Source organism: Pyrus communis, chromosome 11, assembly GCF_041283825.1.
Source record: "Pyrus communis isolate YQ-2024b chromosome 11, ASM4128382v1, whole genome shotgun sequence".
Lineage (NCBI taxonomy): Eukaryota > Viridiplantae > Streptophyta > Magnoliopsida > Rosales > Rosaceae > Pyrus > Pyrus communis.
In genome coordinates this window covers 12,385,750-12,399,432 of record NC_142575.1, presented here as the reverse complement: position 1 = coordinate 12,399,432, position 13,683 = coordinate 12,385,750, and the positions used below count along the sequence as shown (strand labels likewise).

Genomic DNA, 13,683 nt, shown 5'->3' with positions numbered 1-13,683 from the left:
ATGTTTGCAGCTCAGCTTACACAACAGCTCATAGATTTTATCCGCTCGTTGCGAGAGCAGGTGAGATCAACACTCCACCCCCTTTTCTTTTTTGCCTTCTTTTTTTAGTTCGCTGTAAGTACTTCTTTTTGAATTTTGTGGAGTTTCATATGCTAATTTATATGTTTATTTATTTGTTTTTCAGAAAGAGTGGTGAAAAAGGGTTTTAATTGGTTTAGCTCTAATATATGGTCAACTTATTTAGGACTTGTAATGCTGATTTTATTGATGAAATTGAGATATATCTCTGTTAGGGTATTGGATCATTGTTTTTGCCTTAGTCACAGTTGGTATTTGGTGGGACTGGTCGCTGGTTCTTTTAGTGATTAGGGTTAATGCATCAACACGTTAACATATTGGTTGGTCGTAACTAATCACCATGTTTCTGGCAGGGCATACTGGATGACCGCTTTGATCAAATCAAAGAGTTAGAAGATGAAAATCCTGGTTTAGTTGTGGAAGTGCTAACCGTTGCTATTCGTAGTGCTGACTTTACCATAGATGAACTTGAAAAAAAACTGTAATTCTCTTCTGTGGCTCCAATTAAATGACGTTTTAGAATAACTGTTGCCTATCTATAGTGACTCATTTTGGAGAGGTCAATTACAGGAATGGAACTGTCATCGACTATTCTAAGGTGAGAGAACTTACGCTCAAGCTCAAGGGAATTAGCGCGAGGTAATACTGCCAATTACATCTTGTTGTGTACATGCAATTCACTCAAAATATTTATGATTTTTATACATCTGCTGTGTCATACGGCCAAATTTATCAAGGCATAATTGCTAAGATGTTCTTACTAATTAAGATGTTTTTGTGTATGAGAAATGAGATTCATGTTAGATATCCAACAGAGTGACTAAACGAACTTTAGAAATTCCTTTTAAGTATACTTGGATGTTTGTAATATTTGTTGCACCTGTTTAAGATTCGGAAGATTTTGTTAGAAAATTTCTTGTTTGGATGTAAACGTTTGCAAGTTATCATACCGTTAGTTAAAGGATTTCCAATTTTGGTTAAGCAAATTTGCAAGTGAGAACTGAAAAATCTAGTGAATATGTCCATGCTCATTGCATATTAATACCGTTGGAAGATATATAGTCGGTTACTAAATTTCCGATTTGGATGTGAAAGAACGTGAAATGGAGATCACATTTGCAAGCATTTAACTTAACAGAATTGATAGTTAGCAACACGTAGCGTGTGGATGAAGACTCATATGATTGGTTATTTATGAAGCCGTGCATGTCTGAAAACATGGAAAAAGTAAGGTGCTAACTAAGAAATCTATTGAAGTCAACACGTAGTGTGTTTAACACGTGGCATATGATCTATCCATGCTCACGCGCGGCATGTAATCTATTCATGCTAACACGTGCATATGATTTATCCACGCTCACGCGCGGCATATGCCGATTCAAGTTCCAAATAATTCCTATTACAACCTTTAATAGAATAAAAAGTAAGAACTGTTACAACCTACTCTGGTAGTGCATGTATTGCTCATATCTTTCTAGTCTGTACGTGAATTAGGGAGAAAAGCATACCAATAGAAAAATTGACTGATTTCCTGTGACACTCTGCATATATGCCCTGCCTGAATCTGTGGCAAGATCTATCACATTGAATGTTGAAGCACATATGCAGTCAATTTTTGATAGATCTTGCCATAGGTAGATAATTTGGCATAGGTAGATAATATTAATTTTACCACAGAATAATTTGGGCATAGGTAGATAATATTAATTTTACCACAGATTCAACTATATACCTTAGTTTCTTCTTGAAGCACATAATTTGGGCATCGCAGGACTTATTTCCTTTCCAACTATAGTTGTGTTCGAGTTTCGACTCTTGACTCTCGATTTTTTCTTTTACTGAGACCCCCTAGTGACTATTTTACCCCACGTAGTCTGTTTTACATCCAGGGGTAAACAATGTTAGCAGACATAAATTAAACGCTTTATTATGGCAAGTAAATGACAATGGCTTCCAGGATTGGAGTTTCTTTCATGACATAGATGATTTTATAGATTATAGATGCTCAAATTGTTCTGCATTTTACATAGGTAGATAATATTAATTTGGTTTACTGCATTTGGAGTTACAGTGTTGGTGGTTGCCGAGTGGCTGCAGCTTGTATTGAGCTCCGAGAAGCATATGTTGCAAATAACAAGGAAAGGTACGATTTTGTTCTCTTACTACCACATCATACAGTTCTATTTCTTTTGTTTTACCGCACCACATCTTCAATCAAGTTTTAGGAATACATGCTACTAACATTCCACAACTATGAAAATTCCAAATCATTTCATTTTTTAGAACTGTAATGCTAAAGTAGGTCTTTTAGCCCCTCATAGCCATGTAGGAAAACAAAACTATATGGGAGAGAAAGAGAATTATCTAACAAAAAGTATGCCAGGGTTTTTAAACTCATTAAAGATCTCTCTCCCTTCTGCCTTCTATTAATTCACTATATATCTTCGGTTCCAGTTGAGTAGTTATGCTCAATTTCTCAAAAGTTGAAGAGAAAGAATATTTACATTTCAACAACCTTTGCAATTCTCTCAGACTTATACAAATCATCTTATGTGATCTACCATAGAGACCTTCTCGTTCTCTTACTAACCCTCTTTTAATGAAATGCTATGTTTTCAGGTGCGTTGCAGGCTTTGACGTGGTCAAACGTGAATATCTTGTCTTGCGGGAAAACCTGAACCACATTCTTCAGGTAATACTTGTAGTGAACTTAGATCACTCTCAACCTTAATCTGTAGAAATGTATCTCTTCATCTTTTTAGATCACTCTCAACCTTAATCTGTAGAAATGTATCTCTTCATCTTTTCACCCATACTATTTGTTTGGGCCCAAAATATTATGGCTGGGCCGAGCAGCAGGTTGCGCTCGGCCCAAGGTGATGACAAATAATATGGGTCGAATAATAAGGCCCGGGCCAGCTGGCAGGGTCGGCCAGATCCTATCATAAGTAGCCCAGATAAATAGAAAGGTCGAGGAAGTCCTGGTGCAACTAGGATTCTCGACCAGCAAGGAATGAAGTCCCGAAAAGAAGGAAAATTCAGAATCCCAGTAGGAGTAGGTTTGTTCGAGGAAGAGGCGAAATGGGACAAGGACTCCCAATCCAAATCGGAGTCGGTTTCAAGGAATGGGGCACTATAAATACAAGAAATCATGCAAACAGAAAGGACCTTCAAATCAGCATACAATTGCCCTGCGCAAAACCTCTCAAACACCTTGAGATTTTTTCCTTTTCTTTTTCCTGCCGACACACCTTCAGTTTGGATAAACAGCACTGTGGAAGCACCCGGCGAGTACCTTCAGTTTGGATAAACAGCACTGCTGCCGCAGAATCAGCCGACTAAGAAGCACCTTCAGTTTGGATAAACAGCACTGCGTCGAGGTCGACCGATTATCTATCCAAGTCTCGGTCGAGAAAGGTTTTCGAACCTTTGTTGGCAGAGGTCACCTTGCTAGCCTTCTCGACATAGTTAGGTGTTACGAATTACATTGCTCGGCGTACTGGTCGCCGAGTGGTTTTATGATTGGATACTCACAAGTGAGTTTCAGGGTTCGGCATTCCGACGGCCGAACTACGTTTACCATCAAGACATACATCACGTTCGAGTACCTGTGCCCATACAGTTTGGTCTCGATTCGACGTGCTTATTCTCTCACGAATATAATCACAGTGACCGAATCGGGCTTGGACGATTTGTGAACTCCGCAGAATTAGCAGCCTTGTCTTCAGGCTGTAGAACCCAGAGACCGAGAGTGTTCCTTCCTCGGTCGCAATCGCAAGATAAAGAAGTCAGCGACGCGCTCAAAGCTACATCAACAAATTTTACTCCTCGGCCAGGCTCGGCCGACGAGTTGGCACGCCCCGCATTCGACCGAAGGACGTAGTTAGCTTATTAGTTACCCGGCCTGCGCGCCATGTAGGTTTTGTAATTTTTAAGGTCAACACTATTACATAATATTTTATATAAAGAAATACATAGAGGTACATAGAGGTTCTGGTCATATGTACATTAATGAAGAGAAGGGAACATGTTGCCGGATAAAAGAAAAATGATAGAACTTTAAACTTTTGAATAATTTAGTACCAGGGAAGATTTTTACTGTCCAACTGATTGCAGAAGGAAAAAAAAAAACTAATTTGATCATGCGATCGATTATTTCTAGTATATTACTAAATGCTTTCATTGATAATTTCCTCGATCGAAAATGTTCTAATTGATTATTTCTCTTCGTTATTTCCTAACAAATAATCTTGAAATAGTCTGCAGTGCAGATAGAACGTGAAATCAATGCCAACAAGCCCAAGAGCCGTCGTCAGTAGACAGCTGGTTTGTTCATTCGGTCTTTGGAAATGGCTTCTCCGGAAGATCAGATGTTTCTTTGTTTAATGTTGTATTTGGTACTTTTAATTAAGTTCACTACTGTTTAGTGAACATAGTATTTAGCTATTTGAGACTGCTTTTGTCTGTCTTATGTTGTGATATGAAGCTTGGACTTGATTTCGTATCGCCTTTAACATATATTAGTAAATTTGACTGCTGTTGGATAGGAAAAAATGCTTCTTGCAGAACTTCTATTAGACAAAATAATGAGAGAGAGTAGAGTTCTTGCGGAACTTTTCTTCTTCTTCTTTGATCTATTCTTGGTAGAAAGAGAGACGATATAGTTAGAATGAGAGATTTAGAACGCTGGATTGCTTCAATTTCTGTGATCAGTTAACAGAAATCAACACAGTCTTGTAAATTTTAGGGAAAAGGATGGAAGTTCCTCTGCATATAATTTCATGCTTTTTGGATGAATTAGTAAGAACCATATAGGGAAAAGGATGGAAGTTCCTCTGCATATAACTTCATACTTTTTGGAATGATATAAGGAATCATCAGAACTTGAAAACTGATTTTTTACAATTTAAGTTTGCTCAACATAAAATGGAGAGTTTCACTTTCACAAAGGCAAAAGGAAGATCAGTACAATTTGGCTATAAAAGATTAGGATTTAGGGCAAAGGTAGGGTTAGGCAGAGACAAAGCAGCACAATTAGCATAATATTTTATTCATATCATCATTATCGTTCTCAAGTTTCTCTCTTATGCGATGATCCCATGCTAAGTATTAGAAATTTTTTTCAGAAGTAAGAAATTTTAAATTAACATAGCCCAACTCTAATTCCATATATGCCACCTTCACTCTTACATGCCCACCACCTTGCAACCCCCACCTCCACCCCCACCATTATCGTGGTCTTCATTGCAACTCCCCATCACGCCACCACAACCACCTCTCCTAGTCCTACCATGTCACCACAACTATTACCACCATCACCACCACCACCACCACCATTCTCATTTCCACCATCATCGCCAGCGCCACAACCATGCTATGTACTGCCACCCCCCACCACATTTCCATGACCATCACCCCACTCCAACCACCATCGCTGCGACCACCCCACCATCATGGCTTTCACCACCACTTCTGTCATTGTCGTTGAGTGACCTTATATGTGTTTACAAGTAGTTGGGCTACTTCTCATATTGTCAACTGGTTTTATGATGAAACATCAACTTCTTCATAATACCAGAGCATGTGATCCAACGAAAGAAGGACAAATGCTCAACGTCGCCCGATTTGTAATGTCCACGTGTTAGTCTTGAAAATTCTCTACACGTGATGGGGAGTGCTAAGAACTTGAGAATGAATCCCACATTGAAGAAATGAGGGACCTTATATAAGTAGTTGGGATTAGTTTTGTATAGAACCTCAACTTATTCAATTGTCATCTTCACTCCACCACCAACAATGCCTTCACCCATCATCATCACTATCGTCACCACCCATCACTATCACCGCCTCCACCCCCACACCACCATGGCCTCCACTCCCATTGTTGTCGCCACCCTCACTCCCACCACCAACACTGCCGCGGTCATCGCCCATTATCAGGACCGCCTTCACCACCCACTAAGTCACTAACATCACCATAACTAGTCAAACAACTTCACAAATACAAAGAAATGTAAATTCCATCATTTTAAAATTTCTTTATTAATAATTTTAAATATCCTCGTCCAAACATAAAGTAACTTAGTCCAATAAAACATTGAACCGAGATCGACTTAAATTTTAGCCGGTTTCTAATATAACGATATATTTGTAGTAACTAATCACCATAAGACAACCATAATAATTTTGGTGTTGAACACATTATATACAAGATTTGAACGTAAGTTACAAGAGGAATACTGCTAGACTGTAAATAATGATTTGAATCTAAAATATAAGAAGAATACTATTAGATTGTAGTACAAAGTGCCCATTTTCCCGTAAAAACAGATAATCCTTGGGCCCTAGATTGGGAAAACGCGTGTTACAGACTTGCACCATGAGAGCGTGGGAAACAAAATCAAAATCTCACACATCGAGTGACAGCAAGAGAGAGAGTTGTCTTTCTTTCGTAACCGCTATGCGCCTAAAGGAGTAAGGAAATGGGGCTTTCCAAGTGAAGCAAAGTGCAGGTAGGAGAGAGAAAGAGAGATAATACAGCCAAAGCAAAGTGCAGGATGAAACCGCCAGTTCAGATTGTGATATTATACAGACATGCAAAGCAATTGAGACACTCCACTTCTCTCTCTTGTTTCCTCTCCCTCTCTCTCTCCCTCTCTCTCTCTCTGTGGAGGAAGAAAATGTATGGGGCTCGACTTGAACAACAGCTCTACGATTTTACCCTCTCTTTGCACGAGCAGGTTAGCTCACTCCTTCCTCTTTCCTTTGCTTTTCTTAAATGGTAATTAGCTTGTCTTTTCGAAATCCTTAATTATTTAATTAATTTTGGTTTTTTAAAACTCCTTTTTGAAATTTGGTGAGCTTTATACGTTAATCTAAATGTCTATTCATGTTTCTGATTGATTTGCATGTAATGCTGAAGACTTGGGTGTTACAAATCTGTTTTGTTTGATGAAGGAGGAGGGAAATTTAGAGGGAGAGAGGGAAATATAGAAGCCTGCGATGGCTTTGCTAATTTTTGTAGATTTTTCTGGATGGGGTGTGTCTCTATAGTGAAGTAATTAACTTTATCACAATGCCACAAAATAAACCCAAGAAATATGGTTGAAAATGGTAATTCCTAAACGTTACCCATTTTTTTTTATTATGAAATTTCACATAATCTCTCTATTTTAGGTGTTGCATCATTGTTTTCCTCTTCACCGTAGGTCCGTAGGGTTAGTATTTGGTTGGGCTGGTCACTGGTTTTTAGGGTGATTATTGTTTATGTAGTAACAGGTAACATTTTTTTCCCAACAGACAAAAAAGGATCGTATTAAATTTAATTTACAAACTAATCGCCATGTTTCTGGCAGGGTATAGTGGCCGACCGCTTTGATCAACTGAAAGAATTAGACAATGAAACTCCTGGTTTGGCTGTGGAAGTAATAGCCATGTTCATTCGTGATGCTGACTATGGCATAGAAGGATTTGAAAGAAAACTGTATTTTTCTTCAATGGTTTCAAGTAATTGCTTTTTAAGTTTAATTATTGCCTATACATATTGACTATTTGGGAGAATTCGGTTTTAGGAGCAAACCTGTTCTCAACTATCCTAAGATTACAGACCTTACGCACAAGCTCAAGGGAATTAGCGCAAGGTAATATTATTGCTGATTACATCTGAGATTTCTGCCTATTTACATGTATTTCAGTCAAGAAATGTGTGAATTTTATACACCTATGTCGTAAGACCATCAATGATCAAGGCAGAACTGCAAAGACGCTTTCTTTTGTGTATGACATATGAGATTGATGCTACACATCCAATAGAGTGCCTAAACGAAACAATGATTGATGCTGCATATCCAACAGAGTGCCTAAACGAAACACTGCTTTAGAAATTCTCTTTACGTAGACTTTTTCATATGCAGTATCGGTTGCATCTGTATAAACATTTAGAAAAATTTTGTTGGTTAACTTTTCTTGTTTAATTTCTACATAAATAGGCAAGGCATATACCTTTGTAAATTAGCATTACCTTTTTTAGGTCAGAAAAGTTAGCATTACCTATAACAATCTATCATTAGGTAAAATTTGGAAGTGATAACTGAAAAATCCAGTGAGTATATCCACACACATTGCATGTATAACTGTTAGAAGATATTGTCAGCTACCAATTTTCCATTTTGGATGTAAATGAATGTGGCATGGAGATCGATCACATTCTTCCAAAGTGTAAATATGAAGCAACATAAAAATTGACAGGTGATATTACTTTGCAGTCCTTCCATTTCTACATTTGGACGAATGTGATCTCCATACATGTTCATTTACGTCCAAAAATGGAGAATTGGTAATAACATGCGACGTGCATGGCATAATCACTAGATTTTTCAGTTATCACTTCCAAATTTTACCTAATGATAGATTGTTTTAGGTAATGAGAACTTTTCTGACAAATAATGGTAATGCTAACTTACAAAGGTATGCCATACCTATTTACATTGAATGTTAAACAGATGAAACCAATACTAGGGATGAATAAGTCTATGTAAGACAGAATTTCGAAAGCAATGTTTCATTTAGGCACTCTATTGGATATGTAGCATGAATCCCATGTCATACACAAAAACTACACATCTTAGCAATGGTGCCTTGATAGTTAGCAATTATTAGTAAACTTTACATACGTTTGATCATTTATCACAGCGTGCATATTTGAAAAAACTTTGAAGTAAGGTGCTAAATAAGAAATCTAGTGAAGAAGTCAACACGAGGCCCCTGCTATTGTGGGGCAAGATGAAGATTTATCTAATCTATTATTCATGTTCACGCACGGAATATGCAGACTCACGATTTATTCAACTTATTGACAAGATTAGATTAGGCTTTGCATATGCATACTCATAGAATGAATACATATAACAATGATTACAAACAGAGGCAGAGCCACATGGAGGCCAGGCTAGGCCTAGGCCCATCCTGAAATTTACGTCCTTATTGTAAATAGCTAGTACGTACTGCAATGGTGAGTGGAATTTGACTATACCATCTGCTCATGGGTGCGAAACTTGTGTTTGTCAACAACCCATTTTGGTTTTTTAAAACTAATAGCCTTCTCTTTCTTTCCTTTTTTTTTTTTTTTCTTAAAGCTAAACCATATAAAACCTAGTTTTCTCTTTCTCTTTCTTTCTTTCTTTCTTTCTTCTTCTTCTTCTTTTTTTTTTTTTTTTTTTTTTTTTTTTTTTTTTTAAAGCTAAACCATATAAAAACTATTTCTTTTTCTGTCAGTTCATAAAACCAAACTTATAATTAGCCTTCTTTTTTACAATATAAAAACTAATTTTTTTTTTGTTCTGTCAGTTCATATAAAACAAAGGTAATCTCACAACAAAAGTTTTGAGTTATGATCTTAAATTTTTCTTCGAATCTTCATTTTTTTTATATTAAAGCTTGTAAACAAATTCTACTCTTATAATAGAATCATCTTAATACTAAATTCTTCATAAAAATTTTAAAGCCCCATTACTCTTGTTTTATAAATTTTTTTCATGCCAATGAAAAAATCTTAATTTTTTTTTTCAATTATTGATATTGCTATATTTAATTTAATTTTTTTTATATGTCTTAAAGGCCCCTCCTGAGAGGAGTTTGAGGTTTTATCACAAAAGGACTCGATATTAGTTAAAGTGGGGTAATCATATTTAAACTCCAATTTTCTTTTCCCCACCGATGTGGGATAGCGAACACTTATTTCTTGAGTCTCGAAATGTTTTTTCAATTGAGACCCGCAGTGAATATTATACCTCATAAAGTCTATTTCTAATCCTGGGTATCAATTATAAGCAGACATTAAATAAATGGTTTATTATCAACAAGAGAGAAATTGCTAGTCAAGTTTTAAATGTGACAAAGGAAAGACAAAGGATTATGGGGATGGAGTTTCTTTCATGATATAGAAGATACTATTTCCATCTATTGATTGTTTCTGCATTTTAGTATTATATATTATTATTCTCATTAGGAGCTCCAAAGGATGCTCGATTTTTATATCTACTTTTCTACTTAATTAGTATATATTGATATGTTTGCTGCATTTGGAGTTACAGTGTTGGTGGTTGCCGGGTGGCTGCTGCTTGTAGAGAGCTCCGAGAATCAAGCCTTGCCTATAATAAGGAAAAGTAAGAATTTTTTCTCTCATCACCAAGCTGCTAAAAATGAAATTACTTGTGTCCACATCATACAGTTATAATCCTTAAAATTTAAAGCACTCCAAATGCCCCTCATTTCCATGTAGGAAAATAGGACTGGATGCAATTCTATGACACAAAATAAACCGGGGTTTTAAAAGGTTTAGGTTTAGGGTGAATAGAAAGAATAACACTAAACAACCTTCGCAATTCACTCAGATTTATACAAATCCTCTCTATTAACACTATTTCAACAAATGCTATGCTTTTAGGTGCTTTGCGGACTTTGACGTGGTCAAGCGTGAATATATTTACTTGAGGGAAAAGCTTCATCAAATTCTGGAGGTAGTACTTACAGTGAATTTTGATCAATCTTAGCTTTAATCTGCAGAAATATTTCTTCTTTAGAAACATCCATGCCGTTACATTCTATGCTATGGAAAGAAATATATGTGGGTTAATAAGAGAACCTGTTGCCAGGAAAAAAAAAAAAATTTGAGCTTTAGTACTTTCTAACAACTTATGAACATGCCGATTTTTATTTTTAATTGTTTGCAGAAGGAAAAAAAAATAGAGTTATTGGTCATTTCCAGCATCAATACACTATATTACTAAACAATTTCAGTGGTGATTTCTTCCATTCAGTATATCCTCATATGCTTATTTCTCTGTTCTTTTTCTTTTCCAAATATACTCTGGACATATACCGGGTACAGATGGAACGCACTATTATTGCTCCTTATGATACCAAAAAGCGCCGTAAGTAGAGAGCTGGTTCTTCTTTGGAAGATCAGATGTTTATATCGGCTGTGAAATACGTTTCCTGGAACTGAACTTTAGTATCTTTTTATAAGCAGGTTATGACGTGTTTAGTGTTGTATTTGGTGCTTTATAATAAGTTCATGCTAAGTGAATTGGAGACTGCTTCTATATCTATACTCTTGTAACTTTGATTTTCGTGATGGAATGGTACTAGGCCATGATCTTTTTATGTTAATTTCTTAAGGTTTTAGCTTTTGGAAATAAGGATTCGAAGAACAATATTGCAGAGAGGCTTGAGTGAGAGAGAGTAAAATTTCATAGTGTTTCATTAATCAAAACCCTAGCATATAGAGGCTTGGAGAGATCCTATTTTTCAAGGATCAATCTCAGCCCTCTAGATCATCAGGAACTGTGGTCCTTTCACTTGGGAATGGATCCCGCAACACAGTACATTCAAGAGATAAGAACAAACATAGATGTTCATCTTTCCTGAAATAGTAACTTAACCTAACCGTTTGACATTTAAACATAACGGCTATTACTAAAAATAGAAACTTTCTTCATCTTTGCAAGTTCATCTGCAGGATCAACATCTGCAGGTTGATTTCAAACCTTGTGAGGAGCTTAATTCTCAACAGCCTCTCCTAAGCTGCTCACTGGTTTCACTCCAAACTTGAGTCTTAAGTAGTTGAATCTTTCTTTAGACAATGCCTTAGTAAAGATATCTTCAAGTTGTTCTTCACTTCTGTAGAACTTCACATCAATCACTCATTCTTGTAATGCTTCCCTTATGAAGTGAAACTTCCTATCTATGTGTCCAGTTTTCTGGTGGAAGACAGGGTTCTTCACCATAGAGATTGCAGACATGTTATCACAGAATAGGGGTGTTGCATCAATTCAGTTTCAAATGGTTTGAGCTTTGAAGCACCCTACTATTTATCGATAGGCGAGAACAAACTGCTATTGGCTACTTCGCCTATCTATTCTATTATGGCCGGCTTTTCCCCAAAATCATCAAGTACAAACCATAACCAAATGGACTGAGTTGAGACATACTCAGCTTCTGCAGTTGATAGAGCAACTATGTTTTGCTTCACAGAAGCCTAAGGGAAGACACCACTGCCAAAACTAAAGGCATAACTTAAGGTACTCCTACAATCATCTTCACTTCCTGCCCAATCAACTTCACAAAATCCTACAAGGATTGCAGCTTTGTCTTTTGTGTACTCAATTCCATAACTTAGTGTGCCCTGCACACATCTTAGAACTCTCATTTCAACTCCAAAATGTTTCTTTGCGGGACTGTTCATGAACCTTGACAACAAACTAGCAGCATACATCAGATCTGGTCTAGTTGCCATCAAATACAATAGATTATCTACAATTTTTCTATACATGCTTTCATCAGCCAATCCACTTTCATCTATCTTCTTGAGCTTATCACCAGTAAGTAGAGGAATAGACATAGGTTTACAGTCTTCAAGGCTAAACTTCACAAGTAATGATTTTGCATATGACATCTTGCATATATTTCATCTAGGCTCTTCCACTTCACTGTTGTAGAGCTAGGAGTTGAGTTTAGACTTGAACATTCACTGTTATTTGTTTATGAACCAACAATATCTGAGACCAATTGAGGACTTGCAACATTTTCAATTTGAGTTTCATGAGGTGAACTTGTTGCATTTCATTGTCACTAGTGTCATTCTCAAAACTGATAGGTACAGGGAGTGACTCAACCTTGTTGCTTTCCCAATTCCAAGATTGATTTTCATTAAACACTACACTTCTGGAGAGTATAATGATAGGAGCATATTTATGCGACTTTGTTAGCCTATTTCCTTGCATTTACTCAGTTAGTTTCTATTTAGTAGTGTTTTAAGCTATTTTCGTGTGTTTGTAGGTCCAAATGGCAAAGTTGGCAAGAAAAGGCAATTTAGAGCATTTTAGAGCAGTTTTGGGCTTGGAATGGATATCACATGCATGGAGCAAGGTGGATGGACGTTTTTGAAGATCAAAAGAGGCTAGGAATGTGTTTAACATCTGAAGAAATTAATTCAAGACTTGGAAGATAAGAAATCAGCTAAAAAGAAGGAAACATTATCCAAACTACCTTATCTTATCCAAACCTTATCCAACCTTACCTTATCTTATCCTATCCTAATCTTTTCCTACCTTAATTCTAGCTACAAAGGGGAATCAATTTCACATTAAATCACCTAAATATTTGATTCTAGAAGCCCTATCCTCTGCCGTAGATTTGTGCCGCATATCTTATCCCTTGTCCTTCTAGAAACTTGTCACAATACCCCTTTCTAGAAGCCCTAAGTTTGTGCCGAACTACCCTACTTCTTTTCCTTCTGGACTTGTGCTGTGCCCTATCCTTGTTCTCCAAGGATTGGTGCCATGAACCCTAGCATATATATACATACTTTATGCTGCACAAAAGGGAGAGAACCATAGAGAGAATTCAGAGAGAAAATATATTGTGTGCCGCAACAAGGAAGGAAGGAGAGAAGGAGTTTTGAGTCATGCTGCATCCAAGGATTGTGCCATCCAAGGCCATTGGAGTGCTAGAGCGTTTCTGGGTTTATTCTATCTTTAGTTTTAGTTCAATGTTTGTTTTAATTTGGTTTTCAGTTATGATAGACATGTGGAACTAATTTCGTTT

General features: G+C 36.8%; 2 protein-coding genes across 2 annotated transcripts; both read left to right on the top strand.

The window, feature by feature from the left end:
* Positions 1-4,397, top strand: LOC137743021 (histidine-containing phosphotransfer protein 2-like). The gene is made up of 6 exons (XM_068482943.2): positions 1-60; positions 432-559; positions 649-717; positions 2,150-2,221; positions 2,698-2,770; positions 4,338-4,397. The coding sequence occupies exons 1-6, from the start codon at positions 1-3 to the stop codon at positions 4,395-4,397; spliced, it is 462 nt and encodes a 153-aa protein (XP_068339044.2).
* A 2,361-nt stretch (positions 4,398-6,758) lies between these two features.
* On the top strand, positions 6,759-11,034 carry LOC137743022 (histidine-containing phosphotransfer protein 2-like). Its single transcript, XM_088679111.1, has 6 exons — positions 6,759-6,818; positions 7,434-7,561; positions 7,650-7,718; positions 10,170-10,241; positions 10,523-10,595; positions 10,967-11,034. The coding sequence occupies exons 1-6, from the start codon at positions 6,759-6,761 to the stop codon at positions 11,015-11,017; spliced, it is 453 nt and encodes a 150-aa protein (XP_088535237.1). The 3' UTR covers positions 11,018-11,034.
* The last annotated feature ends 2,649 nt before the right edge of the window (positions 11,035-13,683 follow it).

Excerpts from the sequence above, each read along its gene's own strand:
- LOC137743021 (XM_068482943.2), top strand. The coding sequence starts at position 1 with ATGTTTGCAGCTCAGCTTACACAACAGCTCATAGATTTTATCCGCTCG. Across the intron at positions 560-648 it reads GATGAACTTGAAAAAAAACT|GAATGGAACTGTCATCGACT; the intron begins GTAATTCTCTTC and ends GGTCAATTACAG. Across the intron at positions 718-2,149 it reads CTCAAGGGAATTAGCGCGAG|TGTTGGTGGTTGCCGAGTGG; the intron begins GTAATACTGCCA and ends TTGGAGTTACAG.
- LOC137743022 (XM_088679111.1), top strand. The coding sequence starts at position 6,759 with ATGTATGGGGCTCGACTTGAACAACAGCTCTACGATTTTACCCTCTCT. Across the intron at positions 7,562-7,649 it reads GAAGGATTTGAAAGAAAACT|GAGCAAACCTGTTCTCAACT; the intron begins GTATTTTTCTTC and ends ATTCGGTTTTAG. Across the intron at positions 10,242-10,522 it reads CTTGCCTATAATAAGGAAAA|GTGCTTTGCGGACTTTGACG; the intron begins GTAAGAATTTTT and ends CTATGCTTTTAG.